This window comes from Populus trichocarpa, chromosome 11, assembly GCF_000002775.5.
Source record: "Populus trichocarpa isolate Nisqually-1 chromosome 11, P.trichocarpa_v4.1, whole genome shotgun sequence".
In the NCBI taxonomy this organism is placed as follows: Eukaryota; Viridiplantae; Streptophyta; class Magnoliopsida; order Malpighiales; family Salicaceae; genus Populus; species Populus trichocarpa.
Genome location: NC_037295.2, coordinates 3602680 through 3621783, shown reverse-complemented (window position 1 = coordinate 3621783; position 19104 = coordinate 3602680). Strand labels below are relative to the sequence as shown.

The following is a 19104-nucleotide window of genomic DNA, read 5'->3' as shown; positions in this document are numbered from 1 at the left end:
TATATATTTATTATTATTATTATTATTATTATTGTTATTATTATTGTGTTTTTTTAATATTATTATTGTTAGTATTTATATCTTTCATAAATTACGTGTTTTTTTTACACTCAATTTTTTCAACAAGACACTATTGATTGAATTTTAATTTCTACCAATATCATAAGATTTTTAAATAAAGATAAGAACAAAAAGAATGATATAAATAGAGGTAGAGTGATAAATATTCAAAGTGTAAAAAAAAAATTAAAAAAATAAAGATAAGAAAAAAATGGTGATAAATAAACTAAGTGAAAAGCAAATAAATATAAGGAAAACTTATTCTCTTAAAAAACCAAAAATTAAAATTTTACCACTGATACAGTAAAAAGTTTTAGCAAAATCTGAAATTTTATTATTCCTACAAGAAAACACTTTTTTGTTTTAGTATATGTATAATTTATAAATTAATATGCTTGAGATCATAAAAATTTGTTAACCAGTCAAGATATTATTAATTAAAATATTATTTAAATTTTCAATTAAATCTGAATAAAAAAAATAATTTAATCAAGGTTATACTGCATTTTCATTTATATGCTCAAGTACATTTACAAAAATTGAATAAATTCATATTTCATTGAGGTGTAGTCCGAATATGTAATGGACTCCCCTCGATAATCTATTGGGCTATTAGCCGAACAATAGTGTATCTACCAAAGGCCCATATAAACCCAGGCCCATACCCGTATAGCAGCTCGTAAGTCCTAACCAAAATAATTACTCTCTTAGTCGTACAAAGCAGGGTGATGAAAGAAGAAGCCAAAAAACCAATCTAATCCTCAAAATTTTCTCCCTCGCGCAAAATCTTTCCTGGAAAGTGAATTTTTTCCCGGAAACTCAAAACCCAATTCAATCTACCGAATCATAAATTACAATACAGTTAAGGATTTTGACTCTCTGGCGAGTGTAAATACAATTGTTGAATTCTTTATGAGAGTAACGGTGTGGATTTTAGTGCCTTTTAAGCGTTTTTAATTTGGGTGTTTGTTTGGTTACAGAGAGAAGTGGAGTCCGGTTTTGGATTACCGATGATGATGGTTCAATGATGTCACTGTTCTGGATTGTGATTCGTCAGCTTGCAGAAATTGAAGCAATGGTAAAAAATAAATAAATAGGGTTTCTGTTTCTCATTTCTTGTTAATCTTGATTTTATTTTCAGTAGTGATTAGTTACGGTTGATGCTGTGGTGTTCTTTGAAGGAAATGAAAGATTTTTGGAAAGAGAGCGAGCCCTTCACTTAGACTAGCCAAATGACTGTGATAAGTACTTTGAATTAGGGTTTTGTGACTCTTGATTGATTTGATGTTATTGAAGTGTTTAACCTCATGCATTGTTGAAGCGAATGAAATTTGATTATTCAAGGTTTTGTCATTTGTCAACTATAAGGTAAATATTGTTCTAGAAGAGGGCCTTGTGAATTCAATGAAAAAGAGTATTTTTTTTTGCACTTGCCAGATAACCATGACAAGTAGTTTGAGTTACAGTTTTGTTAGATTAGATACAAATGGGAAAATACGTGCCAATGCTTTGTTTTTTTTTTTTTTAGTTTGCAAAAATGGGAAATAAAATATATGAAATTTTGCGTTTACACCGCTTAATTTGTGTGGCATTGAGTGTACAAAATACAGACTGGAGCAAATTTAATGGAACTGGAATAGCTAGATAGGTTTGGATGTTTATTATTGTTGTGCACAGGCTACGTCGAAAAAGGTGATTACAAGAGAAGAGTGGGAAAAGAAGCTTAATGATGTAAAAATCAGGAAAGAAGACATGAATAAATTGGTGATGAACTTTCTTGTTACTGAAGGTTATGTTGATGCTGCTGAGAAATTCCAGATGGAATCAGGAACTGAACGTATCCTTTATCTTCAATATTAGCTCATTCTTAGTGCTGGCATTTTATGTTTCGTGCTCTGGTGGCATGACCTTGTCAGGATCCTGTGTTTTTCCTTATTGAGAAACAGCAGATATAGATCTTGCAACAATTACAGATCGAATGGCTGTTAAGAAGGCTGTGCAGTGTGGAAATGTTGAGGATGCTATTGAGAAAGTCAATGATTTAAATCCCGAGGTTAGACTTTTTATTATGTTGCTACAATCTATGCGAAGGTGACTTGTGTGTCAATTATACACAAATTACGGCCCCTGTCATAGTTTGTCAGAATGATTTGACTACATTGTTTGTTTGTTTAATCTGTTTTCTCAAACTTTTAGCTTTTTAAGTGTCTAAAAGGACTTCTGCAGTTTGCTTATTGTATTCATGAATGTCTTTTTTTGAAACTCCCTCTTCCTTAGAAGGATCAGGAAGCATGTTAGGCAGTCATCCATGATATGTTGGCTGTAACATCTTGACCTTTGCTCAACAAGCATACAATTGCATTGAGCTGTAAGAGACCTTCAACTTTCTATTACCATATAATTGTTTCATCCTTGTAGCAAAATTAATGGTTTGCCCTTAGTAACTGGTTATGATATAGCTCCTGCATCCCAGCTACCTTTACTGATTTCATAGCTTTGAATAAAATATGACTTGAACTACGTGATTGTGTGTGCCAATGATCTGCTTATGGGCTGAGTGCTTATTAGCTATGAATGTTTCAAGGAAGCAAATGAATAAACTGCAGGATTGTACGTTATCATTTTGCATGTTGCATCTTTGCAACTCATGTTAGTCTAGCCAAGAAAGAGTGATGTGATTTTCTCATGCATGGTGTTTGGCATATTGCCTGGTTTGTGTGTACTAATGAAATGACAGGAAAGTAATAAAGAAAGCTAGAGTATGGAAATTTCATCTTTAATGGCGGTTGTGGAATTTCAGAAACATAATTCTTTCAAGTGAGGGTTATTCATTTTGCCATAAATGTCTGATCTTTTCAGTATTTGTTTTTGTGTGTTGTAAGACAACCATATACAGTGTGGCCTTTTTTCTATCTTGATTTCCTCATGTGAAAATACTTCATGCAGATACTGGACACAAATCCGCAACTGTTTTTCCATCTCCAGCAACAGAGATTTATAGAACTGATTCGGAATGGCAAGGTAGAAGAGGCTTTGGAGTTTGCTCAGGAGGAACTTGCACCAAGGGGAGAAGAAAACGTAATTCTGAGTTGTTCATAATTTTGTTATGTTGACTTCTATTGCATTTGATATCATTTGCAATTCCTTATGGCTTTTTTTTTTCCATCAATTTGATCGGACTTAAATGATTAAAAGGGTTTCATATTTATTGAAATTAATAATGGTAGTCACCTTGAAGATAAATACTGTCTTAGTAGACACGTTCACATGACAACTGTGGTGATAATAAATGACCTGAGAAAGTTGATATATTCTGCAGCAAAGCTTTTTAGAAGAACTGGAGAGGACTGTTGCACTGCTGGCTTTTGAAGATGTTTCTAACTGCCCTGTTGGAGGACTTTTGGATATTTCACAGCGCCTGAAGACAGCAAGTGAGGTGAATGCAGCTATCCTTACAAGCCAGAGTCGTGAAAAAGGTTGGTGGATTTCTTTCCTCTTTCTTCTTTTTGGGTATGCTCGTGTGTGCGTGTAAATAGAAATGAATGTTCCCGTGTACTTGGGTGATGTATGCTGCTCTTTGTTTTTATATACCAAAAGGAAAAAAAGGAGAAGAAATCAAACACCTTGGTTATCGTCTTGGTAACCAAATAAATTATTATTCTTGATATATCTTCTGGACATGCTCTTCTATTCATTAAAACATCATACACAAATTTCCACTCTCATAGTTGTACAAAGGGATGCTTACCTCCCAGACATGTCAATTAGATATTGGTTTAAAATGGGCATCAGTTACTGTAACAGCATCCTTTATGTCAGATTTAACTTTTATATTTTTGCCCAATTGAACTTTGCTGATTTAAGGACCCGCCTGAAGGGTGCTTGATCTTCACTCAGTAGCACTAAGAGCCTGAACATTGGCTCTCACTTAAAATGCGGCCATTTTATTCTTTCCTTTGGGGAGAATATATAGGAATATTGAGAAAGGCATTCTTAAGGGAATTTGCGTATGTTACTCCTTAGGTCACATCAGTAGCATGCTTATTTTCTTTCACAATACTTGCTGAATTCTCAAAGAGATGATGGCAAAAGCAAAGAGATGCAAGCAGTAGAGGTTGCATAGTTTGGGTCCTGACTGTTTCTTTTGTTCTCACATCCGTCTTGCTTTATTGGGCTTGTGTTCTTGAGTTGATTCTTGATATTGTTTTTTTTGCACCGTCTTATTTTTATATGAAGAATTAATTCATAACGTAATCACAGATCCAAAGCTTCCAAGCTTGTTAAAAATGTTGCTATGGGCTCAGAACCAACTTGATGAGAAAGCTGTTTATCCTCGAATAAACGATTTATCCACTGCCATGCTTGAAGACCCTGCAGTTTGAGTTGCGCGCAAGTTTTCGGCTTGGCCTAGTTTGCACATGCAGAAACTAGATGGAATGATAAATTTCTGTACTCAAAATTACAGCGACTCTAGACAGCTAATTGTTGGATGCAACTTTTTTACAATTTGTTTGCTGTTCTTTCTCTTCTATTCCAAACATTGCTTGCTCTCTTTGAAGTTGTGGATTATGGCATATTATCCAAAAACGCAATGAGATTAGTACAAGTGATTTCAAGGCTGTGACCAAACTTTGAAAATGTTGTCTTGTTGATGTCCCCTAATATCCCAACAACAAATTCAAGGGCACGCGATGAGAGGAACCGCAATGCACTTGCCTGGACAAAAATGCCCAGCAGGGCATTTAACTGAGCATTTAATAATGGAATGCTTTCTGCTATTCAGCTGCTTAATAGGGTTGATTGGCAACAACAGCGACATAAAATTGGGTAAAGAAAATGTACAGAACAGACCGAAAAAAACAAACAAATACCACTCTCAAGGTTCTTCTACCCACAGAACGTAGACCCATAGGATAAGATGGCTCTCCTGAAGGATATTAGTGTCGGTATTCGTATTACCATGTTTGAATGCATCTCCACTTGCACCCAAATTGCAACAACCATCATCAAAATTGAGAGCATAACTTGAAGGATCATAGTGGAACTTGAATCGCTTCTTCCCACCATTCTTTTTCACGGCCTTCTTCACTGCTGCCTTGAGCCACCAAAAAAGGGCCCTGCATTGCTTCTTGCTGTAACTATTCACACATCCAAAGCTTCCAATCAAGAAGCCCATGTCAATCAATAAGCAGAAATCCTCAATTCTCATAAACAAAACGAATAACCCAAGAACTGAAATCTTAAAGGAGAAACAAAAGAGATGAGGAAGTTGGCTTGAGGTATCTCTTGGCTTTATAAAGAGAAGAAACAAGAAAACTTGGCAAACTGTTTCAGAGAATGAGAAAAGAGAACACCAAAAAAAGAAGAATGAAATGGATGAGTGCAGAAATAAAACAAGCAAATCTTTTGGGTCTTTCAAAGAAGCTGCTATAGCTTCAATTGCAGCATCCACAGTCATGTGCCCTCTTTTGACATGATATTGGGATGCTCAAATTCCACCATCTACTATAAGAAAAAGGAGAGAAAAGAGAAGGTTGCAGTGGGCAGGAGAGCCTCTCTCCCTCTCCATAGTCCTATCACTATCAAATTGTTGTTGTTGTGGTAGCTGTACTGCTATAACAAATGTGTGCGCCTTCGCACTTCATGATGAATTCCTTGTCCGCATCGTGGTTTACTTTCTTTTCAAGTATCATGTATTTCTTACCTAGCAAGAAGAGGCACCTACCTGTGTTAAGGGCTAAAACTCAGGCACGATGTTAATGGAGGGAGACCAGAAGGAGTCACTAGACCAACCTGTAGGTTGCGACAAGCAAAGGTTGCACTTAACTGCTTTATAAAGTACTTCTAAGTCACGTGTCAAGTGGTTTCGTTTCAACTGGCTAGCTGGTTTGACTCACAGGTTAGATTTTTTTTTTTTTTTTTTAACTTGAGTAAAGATTCTGAATTTGAAATTTAAAGAAGAAAATTAATTATTCTAGGTTTTTTTTATTAATAAAATATCTAGTATTTGTTCAGCTTTATTTTCTTATTTATACGTTACAATTCATCTTAAAATTTGATTTTTGAATATGTTTTGTATTACTCAAATTAATTAAATTTGGTTCACTTATCCTACATTTTTTTTTTTGTTTTAGTTAACCAATTGGCTTATCCTACCTGATAAAACATTCAGTGATATCCTACCTGATAAAACATTCAGTGATGGTGTGAAAAAATAAATATGTTTAGTTAAAACATCTATAATAACATGTTTAAATCGTTCAGTGTTTATTTTTTTTAAATAAGATTTAGAGTTCGAATCTTGTGAATGGAACATATCATTGTAAAGAGAGTTTTATTTTTTAGTAGACAGACCCGGCTCAACTGGATTAATCGTGGTCCATTGAACTTTTAAATATCAGGGTTTAGATATAAAAAAAAACCATGAATGAAATGTAATTTTCATTAAAATTATATATAAAAAAATGACATACTTAAAGTTCAATTTTTAATTTACACGATAAAAAATATTTAGTAGTTTTTATATATTTTTCATATACTAACACACAAAAACTTATATGATATATAACTCAAAACCAACCATACATGAGAAGCTCCACATATTTTATCATCTCAATTCTCAGGTATGAGGAACATATCACAACCAAACATGAAACAGCAATGGTGGTGTCTGAGACTCTAGCCCTAAACCAGCCATGACCCTTAACAGGGCCCGAGTTGTTGATATTTGTAAAATGATTTGCTCGTCACTGTAAAAAGGTCCTTACACTGATAATTTCTGTAGCATAGGTTAATTGAAGCTATGAAGGACCATCCATGATTTAGACCATCACATGCATCACAAGGCGATAAAGTGGGCTCTGGAGATCTCTAATGATCCATCAAATCAGTCTTATTTTTTACCTCTTAGCTGCCTATACAATATTTGTTCATGTGGGAAGACGGCAGGTCTGCTTCCTGGATTTCTACCTTATATGCCGTTGTTTTCTTCTCCAAAGACTTTCTGCTTTTTCATACTCATTAAATTCCCTTTGTCTCACTCCACAGCTCCCTTCTATATTTGCCAGTGGCATGGTGCCCAATCACTTGCTTTTTCAAACTCCTACCCTAGCCTGCCGATGGAGCTTGTGGACACACATTCCCAGATAAGTTGACATTCTGTGCCAACAAAACAAAGCTTGTCTTCCACATTGGAAACTCCATGGAGTCCTTCCAGAGTATTATCTCATCTCTATTTTGATGTGGGTTGCATCATTGCATGCATAGTCGCCCAGAGCAGAACTTGGATCATGAATTTGCTTGCAAATCAATCTATGTTTTTTTATAAAATCAATTTGGATTTAAAGAAATCCCATTAGAAATAAACTTAATTTGGATCAAGTTTCGAAACCTTAGTTTTATAACTTGATTATATGGGCTTTCTTAGAATTTGGTATCAGAAATTTCAATGGGTCAGAATTTTCCACTAGGCTTTTTCTTGAAGTTGGCCTTCCTTATCTTGAGCCTTTAACCATCTGGTAGCCTACAACAGAGAACATTATTGGCGCAAAATATTGTACCAGATTCATCACAATCACTAGTCAATCCAATTGTTCAGACTCTCTCAAGGCTAGCTGGATCTCACAGTTCCATGCCAAGTTTGTTCTCATTCCCAGTTTGGTAGTGCTTGTTCATGTACCTTTGCGGATTCTTCTTACTGGAAGCTTGCATCTTTTTCTTTCATTTTCTGGTCTTGTTTGTGCATTTTTTTAGGAATAAACATAACATTAAACTAAAGGAGAATACAGAAGTACAAGAGATAAAACAGAATTGCAGACATCTTCCACTCAAGTTCTCGGAGAAATACTAGGATTAGCTAACTGTCCTAGAGCATGGGCAATAGCATTCCCGTATCTCTTTGGAAAAGTGTCAAAGCATTCTATCCTTTGAAAATGAACTCAAAGAGATAGGTAGGATCTGGAGAGCATCAAACTGATAGCAGTGAGACAACAACAACATCTCTCCACATCAACGAGGTCACTAATTAACAAACTCTCGAGATATACCCAATGGCTTAGGAGATTGAGCTTTGAAGTCCAAATAACATGGCAGCCATTGATCAGTCCTTATGTTGATCACCTGACTCCCATTACCAATAACCCATCTAGCTACAACCTCTGCTTAAAGCTATCTAGCTGCCAAAATACATCTCAGACAACGCAGACCATAAGTTAGTGGTGGGAAAGTATTTGGCTCGTAGCCTGTAGGACTTGTGCTATAAAAGGATACCAATCTCCTTCCTTGTTTAGCAAGCAAAGCAACATTGAATTGAGGGATTCTTCGAAATTCTCCACAATTCTTCTTGTTCATGCACACCTTATCCCAAGCTAACCATGGAATGCCACAACCTTCATCAGAGTTACTCCACGCTTGCCAATAACCACACATAATTAATGCCTTCACCTTTGGATCAAGATTATCCATTGATTTACTTAGCCAACAGTTATAGAGTTACCTCATGGAGAGTTAAGCGTATCAACGCGGGCATATAATTAATGGGCCTTGAAATACTATTTCCCTGTCCCTTATCCAGTAAACTACAATGCCTCAACTCATTTCATGGAGCTATTCCTTTAGGATCACCATGCTAGGATCGAGCTCTTGAATTGGGTCTCGTGTAACTGCTTGGATAGAAGTTAAGAACCCTTTTCTTGTGGGATTCCAAATAAGCAATTGATAACAATTGACAAATCATTCAAGTAATTGATTGAACAATCAACGAAAAATCTCTCTAAAAGACTTTTTAGACCTATAAGAAGTGGAATCAAAACTTCCTTGTTAAATAATCAGTCCTTATTTGAATGGAATTATGGAGTTCATCATAACTCAATTTAAAAGTTCACTCTCGATAAGTCCACTACATAGAATTGAATGGAATTATGGAGTTCATAACTCAATTTTCAAAGTTCACTTTCAATAAGTCCACTATGTACAATTATTGACCTAAACATCAATCCTGATTATTGGAGTTCATCCCTCAAATGGATGCCACATTATCAAATTTTATAATTCCCACCTTATCAAACATCTTCATAGGCATAGATCCTCCGACATCAAAATATTTAGAGCCTTTATCCCTTGGATTTGATAAATTTAAGCTTTTGACAGATGAGCTTTTATGCTCCACATTCTAAAAGCACAACAAACAAACAATGATCACCCTGAATATTAAAACTTTTTTTAAAAATCAAAACTAATGGATTCATAGCTCTTGATAGTGTATTAGTAATTATTTTTTAAAATATTTTTTATTTAGAAATGTATTAAAATAATATTTTTTATTTTTTAAAATTTATTTTTGATATCAACACGTCAAAATAATCTGAAAATATAAAATAATTAATTTAAAATAAAAAAATTAATTCTTTTTAAAATATTTATAAAACACAAAAATAAATAAATTCTTATTGTCACGAGGTGTTTGGAGTGTAGAGGGATTTGTATAGGGTTTTGGCACTCATGAAATCATTATGGTTTTTCTAAATGGTGTGCCATGTTCTTGAATATAAAATAATAAAAAGTATTTTCAATTCTTGTATATTCATGTTATTAGTTGAGGAATTAAAAGGTCGATCATCAGATAAGTTTTCATGTTAAAGAAATGTTATCTATCTATATATGGGATTTTGTTTCTAAAAAACCCACTAGATAGCTTTTGAGAATATTAATTATTATAGTTGATAGGTTAAACTGAAAATTTAACAACTTATAATCTAATCTAGTACAAGTTTAAAATTAAACTAATAAAAAATTGATTTAAATTCAATTGATTTAAAATTAAATTTTAAAATTCAGTTAAAATTTAATTGATTTAATTAACTCGATTTAATATAATCCAAACTTAATCAAGTTAATTTTAAAAAATATCTTAACAATATTGTTTAAGAATTTAATCGGACAACCCAATAACATTCCAATTTGAAAAGGAAAAAAAAACTGCTCAAAACAACTAGATTAGCCCTTGAATCTACAAAGATAAAGAGAAGATAAAGATGTGATCCCAGAAGATAACATCTGATTATAAAACTAACTACTTTATTAACATGAGTGAAAAGGGTCATTTCTTGGTAATCGGACCTAATGCCTAGAGCCGATCTTGTGTTGGCCTGATGAGAACATTTGTGTGAGATTCGAGATTTCTAGTATCATGTGGTAGTATTCATATGGATTTGCTCCCTTTTCCTTCTTTTTTTGCGCCTTTTCAGAGTAGATTCATTGGTTAAACGCATGCCTGCATATATACATTTGTGAGTCCTCCATGCTTAGGACCACTTCTAGATTAGTATTCAAGTCTTCAAAACTTAGGGTTTTTTTTCATTAGAGCATCTCCAATGGAGAAGCCAAATGGATAACCAAAAATAAAAAACTAATATTTTAGCTTTTCGTTGCTTGTTTTGCACACTCCAAGGGGAAAGCCAAACAAAATGCTAAAATGGCTTTTCTCTCCCACAAATGCTATTCCTACATATCTCTTCAAAGAGCCAAAACCAACAAAGTGGGGCCACTAAAAAAATAAACCAATTAAATGTAGACATGTGGAAAAAAAAGTAACATCAAATTTATTAAGAAATAATAAGACACTTGTTTCTTCCACTCCAATATAAATGACTCTTCAAATGGCTTTTTTCCATTGGAATAGATATGGTAAAAAAAGCTATATTTACACTATTCAAAGTGCTATTTTATCAATATAGCTTTTCAAAATAGCATTTTGCATTGGAGTTGCTTTTACATTGATGAATGATCATTTCAAATTAAGAAATCGAGATGCGCTCTTGATCATTGATTAATTACATGATGTTTTAAATGAAATGACAGAGAAAAGACTGCTCAATAAGTCATGCAGAAAACAATTGATAGCATTGCAGGCGTTATTGCTTGTATTAAAGCTATGCCAAGATGAACTCGATATTGCAAAGCCATATATACTTGCTAGGCAATGTCCAAGTGACGATTCCAAAGCATTGAACCTTTTTCTCTCTCTCAAGATGAATTGCTATTTCCTTGGTTAGACCAACAAAACCTTTGTTATCATACAATAAATTCGGAAAAGGTAAATGTAACTTGCATCTCAATATCGACTATGGCCAAAGATGAGTACAAATTAAGGATGCTACTGCTATATCTTTTAGAGGAACAAAAGGGTCACCGATTTTGCGAAGATTCCTTATTTCGAGTTCCACAGCCGATTCTCCCTCTAATTTAGCTTCGATTTCTCAGGAAAATCTTTATCGTAATCCAAATATGACAATGCAAGAGACAATAACCCACCAAAAGTTTCCCTCATACCAGATTAATTATGCCTTGATTATTTGGTCATCAACTAGGTAATATTGTCCTAGAATAATGCTCCAGTCTTAACATTAGCTACCCTCCATGCATAATCCTTGGTCGATGCACACAAGAAACCGTTATGTTGTGTTCTCCGCTGTGTTATTTATATGTTCCATTTTTCTCTACATATAATTCCCATTTCACCTAGGATTGTTTAAAAGCATATAGGAGCTACTAGCTAGTACCACCACCTCACCTTTGCCAGTGCTGCTTCAATGGGCTCCCTCCCTTCTCCATCCCAGCCAACAACACCACCACCATCTCCCGAATTTTCCCCATCGAGCTATAGGGTCTATGCCTCATTTTGCCACAAGAATGTTTCCAATTGGATAGAATGTTACAACCCATCAAATAACACATGGAGTTATGTTAGCTCAATTCCTGGCCTAATTGAAAACCATGTCTTGAAAGGTTTTGCAATGGTTACGTTAGGTGATTCAATTTACATAATTGGTGGATTGCAATGTAGCAGAGCGCGACCACCTCACAATCTCGACGAGTCCGACGAATTTATCGACCTCGGAGTTGAGGTGCTACGATCGGTTCTTCGCTACAATGTTCGTTCTAGCCAATGGTCTCAATGTACACCCTTAGGCGTGCCACGATACGATTTTGCTTGTGCTATATGTGAAAATAAAATTTATGTGGCAGGAGGCAAGCCCAGTTTGGATAGTAGGAGGGGGATTTCTTGTGCCGAGGCATATGATCCAACTCTTAATGTGTGGAACCCCCTGCCTGGTATGAGCACATTGAGGTACAAATGTGTAGGTGTAACATGGCAAGGTAAAATTCATGTGGTAGGGGGGTTTGCCATGAGAGGGGACTCTGATAAAACGGTGCCGTTTATAACCGAAAGGAGCTCTGCCGAGGTGTATGATCCACAAACAGGGAAGTGGGATCTAGCGGCAGGAATGTGGCAATTAGATGTTCCACCAAATCAAATTGTAGAAATTGATGGAAGACTATTCAGCTCTGGTGATTGCTTAAAGGCATGGAAAGGTCACATCGAAGCCTATGATGGGAAGCTCAACATATGGAATGTTGTTGATGGATCACATTTGCAAACTCTCAGCTCACCAATCTCGACATCAGAAGCCAGCGATGAAAACTGGCCACCAATCCAAAGGATATATCTCACGATGGCACCAATTGGGACTCAGTTATTTTTCATGGCAGGTTATAGGATGGCTGGGGAATTGTCACGTATAATGTCAATGGTCCTTATTTTCGACACCACAGCAACTAGACATGCATGGAGGAGCTCTGAGCCCATGGAAGAGGAGGGAGTGAAAGAACTTTGTAGTCATTGTTGCGTAGTTAGAATTTCTCAAGCAACCTAGCACGAAAAACGCAATGGACGACAGTCGCAAGTGACGTGACAATCTTCTGCTAGTCATTCCTTGTATAATACAAAGCATATGTAATGAAGACACCATTAGAATTAATTGAATAATTCTTGTACTTGAAAATGTCCATGATATTCTCTTTCTTAGGTGTAGATCATCCTTTTGCCTTGCTTGTTTTGATGCCATAGATAATAGGATCTTATGTATAAGGTTTTTCAAGATTCACTTTTGTAGTGTACTAAACTCGTCTTGCTTGGATGCTTCAATTGTTAGAGAAATAGTTTAAAATATAAACAAATACCCAGTTAGTCTAGACATGTCAAAACACTATTTTTAAGATATTTATTTGTTATATACAAATACAACATCTTCAGAATATAACCAAACTCTCTAAATCTCTAAAATAATAAAAAGATAAGACAAAAAAAATAAAATACATTTTTTTATTGTCTGTAGCTTTATGTGTAGTAACAGGTTTTATTATATTTGAAAACATTATAATAAAACATTATATCTTTTAATATTATAATTGTTAATGAAATTATATGACTGTTAATGAAACAATTATATTTTAAATTAAACTCAGTTTTATCTCAATAGTTATAAATATCAAAATTAATTATGAAAATTAAATAAATTAATTCAAAAACATTTCAAGTGTCATCTTTTGATATTATAAATATTCATATAATAACATTAAAAAACCTATTAGAAGAATCATTTTATTATAACTTTCACTTAATTTACTACACAATAAAAACTCATACTTATAAATACTTAAAAAAGAGTATTTCTTTCTGATATGAGATAAATATTTTATTTATTTATAAACTATACTAACACAACTTGTGACTTAAATACATGCTTATTTTTAGATTATAATAATAAAATATCATTTATTTTTATATTTCAAACATATTTTTAAAAAAACAATGAAAACTACATGGCAAAGATTTTCTTCATGAACATAAAACCCCATATATATGACCCTCTCCGTCACTTTTTGGAGATCTTGTGTAGGATTACAGTAATGATGAAGGTTTAAAAAAATATTTTTTAAAAAAATATATTAAAATAATATTTTTTTTATTTTAAAAAAATTATTTTTAAGATTAATATATTAAAAATATCTAAAACTATATACGATACATTTAAAAAAAATAAAATTTTAAAAAAATAAAATTTTTACTCATTTCCAAACCACTCTCGTAGTCTTATAAAAGGATTTTTGGTCACCTTGTGAACACTAGGCTATAATATATACCTCATAGGCCTGCAAGCCCAACCCCAAGCCATGACCCTTTATTGTCAATCGGTCAATGGCGTCTGCACCATGGTACCATCAAAAGAAGAGAAAGTGCACATACCTATGAGCAAAATAAAACATGAAAAGCCAAGAAATTGAAAAAGCAAGTAATAGATCCTTTCACGTGAGCCCGTAAGGCTAGCACCATTCACCAGCCACCATGCACCCACCTTTTGTACAACAAAGAACAAAAATAAAATACCGTAAGAGTTTGGGATCAAAAAATTTGTTTTTTCTGTGATTTTAGGTTCAAGTCTTGTAGTTGCTCATATAATGGCCACTAGAGGCTTACAAGGTCGTTAACTTCAGGGCCCGTGGGATTAGTCGAGGTGCGCGCAAGCTGGCCCGAACACCCACGTTAAACTAAAAAAAAAATAATCTTAAGAGATAGTTTAATTATTGAGGTATTGAGTTTGCTCTATAATAATTATGAGTTTAAATTTTATTTAGGGTTAGTAAAAATTTAAATAATTGTTAATTTTAGAAATTGTGGTATTAATTGAGATGCATGCAAACTGATTCGGATATCTATATTCATAAAAAAAAAAAACAAGAACAAAATAAAATTTAAATTATATATAAACATTATTTTTAAAGATATCTATTCAAGGTTGTTTTTCAGGATTTAACAAGTTTCTTCTTTAAAATAAGAATTACAAAAACAATTAAATCAAGATTTAAAGTAAATAAAAGTAAACTTTGCAAATATAAGAAAATATTATGATTTTTTTAGCAAACTTTGATTGTAAGAGTTCATTGTATATATAAGGTGCTAATATGTAGTAGCTAAAAAGAAAAAAAATTAAAAAAAAAATTAAAGAGTTGTTGGATAATTAAAGAGTTGTAGTTGTTAAAAAAAAATTAAATAAAAAAGTTATCAAGATTTTATTACACAAATTATTGCTTGTGAGAAAAGGTTTAGATGGTATAATAGGCACTATCTCGAGCACAAGAAGACAATTAGAGATTTTTTCTTTTATGCAGTCTAATTTTATGTGCGTGAATTCACTATTTTTTTATATTATATTATTTTAAAGTTAATTATATAAGAACTAGATAAAGATTTTAGTTTTTTAATATGAAATAAAAAAAACTCTATATATAATTTATATTTACAATAAGTAAATTATGTTATTTTAATGTAAGATAAATTTTTTTATGAGTGTGGTGCTTGCTCGCTTCGCTGCTTCTTCCACTTCTTTGTTATTCTATTGCTACGACTTGTCAATTTACAATAGCAACCACACGTGCGAATCGTACCATGCACGCATGGATTTACTGCAGTTCTTGATGTTTGACCCCCTTGGCTTTGACTACGAAGAGCATCCTTAAATCAACGGCTACGATTTGATGGGATCGGAGAAGTGATCTAGACCGTTGATATGGGAGACAATCTCAAGAAGTCTGATGTCCACATGTTGGTTAGAACTTGGAAAGGCCGACACTAGAAGTTGATATGTCGGTTTGTTTTTGTATTTTTTATTGGTGCCACGTGTAAAATTGATATGGAGTGACACGTGGGAAAAGGATACAAGAGGGGACCATAGGGCTGATAGGGCTTGGAAGACATGGACACATAACCCGACATGGTTGCATGTGATGGAGCCTATTTTAGGTCACTTTTCGTTTAGGTATATGAAAAGTATGGAGGACACGTCTTTGCTATTAGAAGTAAATTGTTTTTTTTAAATGTTTTTTATTTAAAAATATATTTATATAATATTTTTTTAAAAAAATTATTTTTGATATCAATACATTAAAATAATCTAAAAATTTTTAAAAATAATTTTAAATAAAAAAATAAAATTTAACCACCTTTCTTTTGAATTGCAATACTAAACAAATATTGATTATTGCCTATTCAGCAATTCCTAATTCTTTGTTTTGTCGAACCTCTTTTAAATAATGGGGTATTTCATGCCTCCTTCTGCTATTTATGGTTGATCTTTGGTAAATATAATTTAATATGTTTTTTAAATTGTTTTTTTAATATAAAAATAATGATTTTTAGTTTTTTTCCCTACTCAATGTAGTTTCATACATTTTAACCAATCAATTAAAAGGAACATGTCCGAGAAATACTTTTTCAATGCATGCAATATAGAGCATATTCAATTGTCCATTGAGATAATAAACGGCAAATGAACTAAATAATTTTTTTATTTGATTTTAAAAATATTTTTTATATTAACCGATTTAATACATTCAAAAGAAAAAAAAAACCTTAAAAATTATTTGCATCCAATTTAAAATGTATCTCTAAGCATGGGTTGAGCATAGCATAAAGGGAACATAAAAATATTAGCACATTGTCTCTTCAAAGCCAAGAAATTATTGCAAGCAAGAAAGAAAGAAACGAATCTTTAATTTAGTTTTTTGCTGTTCTTTTTATCAATCAATTTCTACGTAAGGGTAACCTCATGGAACCACCTTCGGGTGTATTTTAGGGTCATGTTTGTTTCTCAGAAAGTGGTTTCCGGAAAATTATTTTTCAAACTTTCATGTGTTTGTTTATCAATAGAAAAGTTGGTCAATGGAAAATATTTTTCAGTCAAAGAAAAATTTGGTTTGGTTTCCAGGAAAGTGTTTTTCCTTTTGGCTGTGTTTGTTTTCCGGAAAGTGGTTTCCGGGAAACCACTTTCTAAACTTTCATGTGTTTGTTTGCCATTAGAAAAGTTGGTCAACGGAAAACACTTTCCAGTCAAAGGAAAATTTGGTCCTCAAACTTTTGATTGCTATATCTAATTTGTTTTGAATATTTATTTTTCAATTTCATCTCTTAAAATTTAATTTTTATATTAACTTTGGTCCTTATTTTTATAATTGTTATTTTCTTTTTCCTTATCATTTTTTTATTGAAATTTTTTATCTATCAAATTTGGTCCTCATTCTTTTGATTGTTACTTATTTAATTTGAAATAATTTATGAGATGTTAATTATTATTATTTTAATTTCTTCATCTTTCATTTTTTTTTAATTTTTTAGATTTGATCTCTATTATTTTGATTATTATTTATTTTATTTGAGATAATTTATGAAATTATATTTTTTTTCAATTTCATTCTCATTCAACTTTTTAATTTGTAAGACTTGTTCCTCGTTATTTTAATAAACTTGAGAAAAATAAAACATTAATAAGTTATTTTCCAGCTCATTTTTCATGACATAACCAAACACTGGAAAATGTTTTCCAACTTATTTTTCATTACACTACCAAACATCGGAAAATACTTTCCCGGAATTCACTTTCCCAGGAATTCACTTTCCAAAAGAAAACTACTTTCCAGCAAACAAACGGGGCCTAGATTGTGATACTAATATCTGTTTAAAGCGTTTTTCACTTAAAAATACATCAAAATAAAGTTATTTTGATTTCTAAAAAATTATTTTTGACATCAGTATATCAAAACAATTTAAAAATATAAAAAATTATTTTAAACAAAAACAAATTCAAAATTTAAGGGAACGCAGTGCAAACACACCCTTCACCTCGATCCACTGCAATTCTAAACTTGGACGCTCTTGCATCTCTACATCTCCCCATATCCTCAAGATTCAAGTTTCATGGTTGTTAGATTTTAGTTTTATAATTTTGAAGGATGAAACTTAACTGTTTAGATTTTAGATTTGCTCTTTAAAAATCACCAGTTCGAGTATCACAAAGCTCAAGGTCACTAAAGATTTACATGGTCGTTAACTTTAAAACCTGTGGGATTAGTCGAGATACGTGTAAGCTCTCCAAACACCATGTTAATTTTAAAAAAAATTTAGTTTCATAAATACCAACATGCATTCTCAAAGTCCACTGCTAACTGCTCCATTGCCCCCCTGCCTGGCTCAAAGTCCACAGCCGATCGAGTCCCATCTCAAGCCATCACCATACTGACCATTAATTTCACCATCATATCAGATGGGGTACTAATGAGGATGGCATCGGACAACTTCATCAAAATTTGAGGTCTGGTCTATTCTATAAATTTTATTAGATTTTGAGATTAGGTTTCGTTTATGGCAGTTGCTTTCTCTGTATTTTTATATATGTAGAGAAGTAATAAATAAGTGAAAAACTTTATGAAGATTATAAGTCATTAGAGTTCAATATTAATGTCAAAGCCAATGTTGGATTCCATTTATGTAATGGTATTAGTTTGTTCTTGAATTTTTTTTATTGTTTTTTCATAATATTTCTTTCGTGCGCTACATGTAAATTCTTAAAACACACAGAAATGGGATAATTACAAGTAGGTAGGTAGACTTTCACGTCTGAAATTTTATAAACACTTGTTTATTAATTTTCTTATGTAAGGAATATTTTAATCAAATAAATCTCGTATATATGTATGAAAATCCTGCTGATGTATAAATATAAGTTTTGAGATTTGCGTAGACATCATATGAAGTTAATTGGATGTTTAACTACTGAGTTAAATGGGACATTGTCAAAGGATCTGCCAGGACCAAAATGACAAGATCGAGTTCTAAATCAGTTTTTCTGTGAGAAGTTTTGACCCTAGAAAAGTAGATGGTGCCTATAAAAAAATAGCTAGCTGCATGCTTTCAAAGTAATAAATATATGACATTGGAAAGGAATTATGAGCAAATTAAGTAAAGTTTTTTTATATAAAATGAATCCATAATTTATGAGCTAGCTGCATGCTTTCAAAGTAATAAATATATGGTGTATAATCTCTCACCTGCACAAGTCCAATATGAACACGGAAGTTGATGCATCTCCCCTGATATGTAGAAAGCTCCCTAATAAATTGATGGCAATTATGATTGAACTCCCATAACTTTGTTTCCTTCTTCATAGTTAAGCAAAAAGAGTTGAGCTCCAAGCTTTGGATATATATTACACTCGAATTATTAAATACTTTCATTAGAGGGCCGGGGAGATGTGTTTGGATAAACTGTAATCGCATGTGAGAGGGAGATCTGTGGGGTATAGTGTGTTCCCGTTCAATATCTTAGTTTCGATTCTTGTCAGGTGCAAAAACAATTATATGAATTCATCAAAC

General features: G+C 32.8%; 3 protein-coding genes across 4 annotated transcripts; 2 read left to right on the top strand and 1 right to left on the bottom strand.

Annotated features, from left to right (window-relative positions):
• Window positions 1-754: 754 nt before the first annotated feature.
• Window positions 755-4676, top strand: LOC7495255 (protein GID8 homolog). Of its 2 annotated transcripts, none has more exons than XM_002316601.4 (7): window positions 755-921; window positions 1041-1138; window positions 1738-1897; window positions 2007-2113; window positions 3007-3138; window positions 3380-3536; window positions 4321-4676. In XM_002316601.4, exons 2-7 carry the CDS (start codon window positions 1085-1087, stop codon window positions 4440-4442), a joined length of 732 nt encoding a protein of 243 aa, XP_002316637.2. In that variant the 5' UTR covers window positions 755-921; window positions 1041-1084; the 3' UTR covers window positions 4443-4676. The 2 variants fall into 2 exon arrangements, with proteins under 2 accessions (XP_002316637.2, XP_006377311.1); XM_006377249.3 differs by having other exon boundaries at window positions 782-921; window positions 1850-1897.
• A 137-nt stretch (window positions 4677-4813) lies between these two features.
• On the bottom strand, window positions 4814-5876 carry LOC112323412 (uncharacterized). The gene has a single exon (XM_024581557.2). It carries the CDS (start codon window positions 5516-5518, stop codon window positions 4937-4939), a length of 582 nt encoding a protein of 193 aa, XP_024437325.2. The 5' UTR covers window positions 5519-5876; the 3' UTR covers window positions 4814-4936.
• A 5772-nt stretch (window positions 5877-11648) lies between these two features.
• On the top strand, window positions 11649-12792 carry LOC7495256 (uncharacterized). The gene has a single exon (XM_024611595.2). It carries the CDS (start codon window positions 11649-11651, stop codon window positions 12771-12773), a length of 1125 nt encoding a protein of 374 aa, XP_024467363.2. The 3' UTR covers window positions 12774-12792.
• Window positions 12793-19104: the final 6312 nt, after the last annotated feature.

Excerpts from the sequence above, each read along its gene's own strand:
- LOC7495255 (XM_002316601.4), top strand. The coding sequence starts at position 1,085 with ATGATGTCACTGTTCTGGATTGTGATTCGTCAGCTTGCAGAAATTGAA. Across the intron at positions 1,139-1,737 it reads TTGCAGAAATTGAAGCAATG|GCTACGTCGAAAAAGGTGAT; the intron begins GTAAAAAATAAA and ends TGTTGTGCACAG. Across the intron at positions 1,898-2,006 it reads GATGGAATCAGGAACTGAAC|CAGATATAGATCTTGCAACA; the intron begins GTATCCTTTATC and ends ATTGAGAAACAG.
- LOC112323412 (XM_024581557.2), bottom strand. The coding sequence starts at position 5,518 with ATGACTGTGGATGCTGCAATTGAAGCTATAGCAGCTTCTTTGAAAGAC.
- LOC7495256 (XM_024611595.2), top strand. The coding sequence starts at position 11,649 with ATGGGCTCCCTCCCTTCTCCATCCCAGCCAACAACACCACCACCATCT.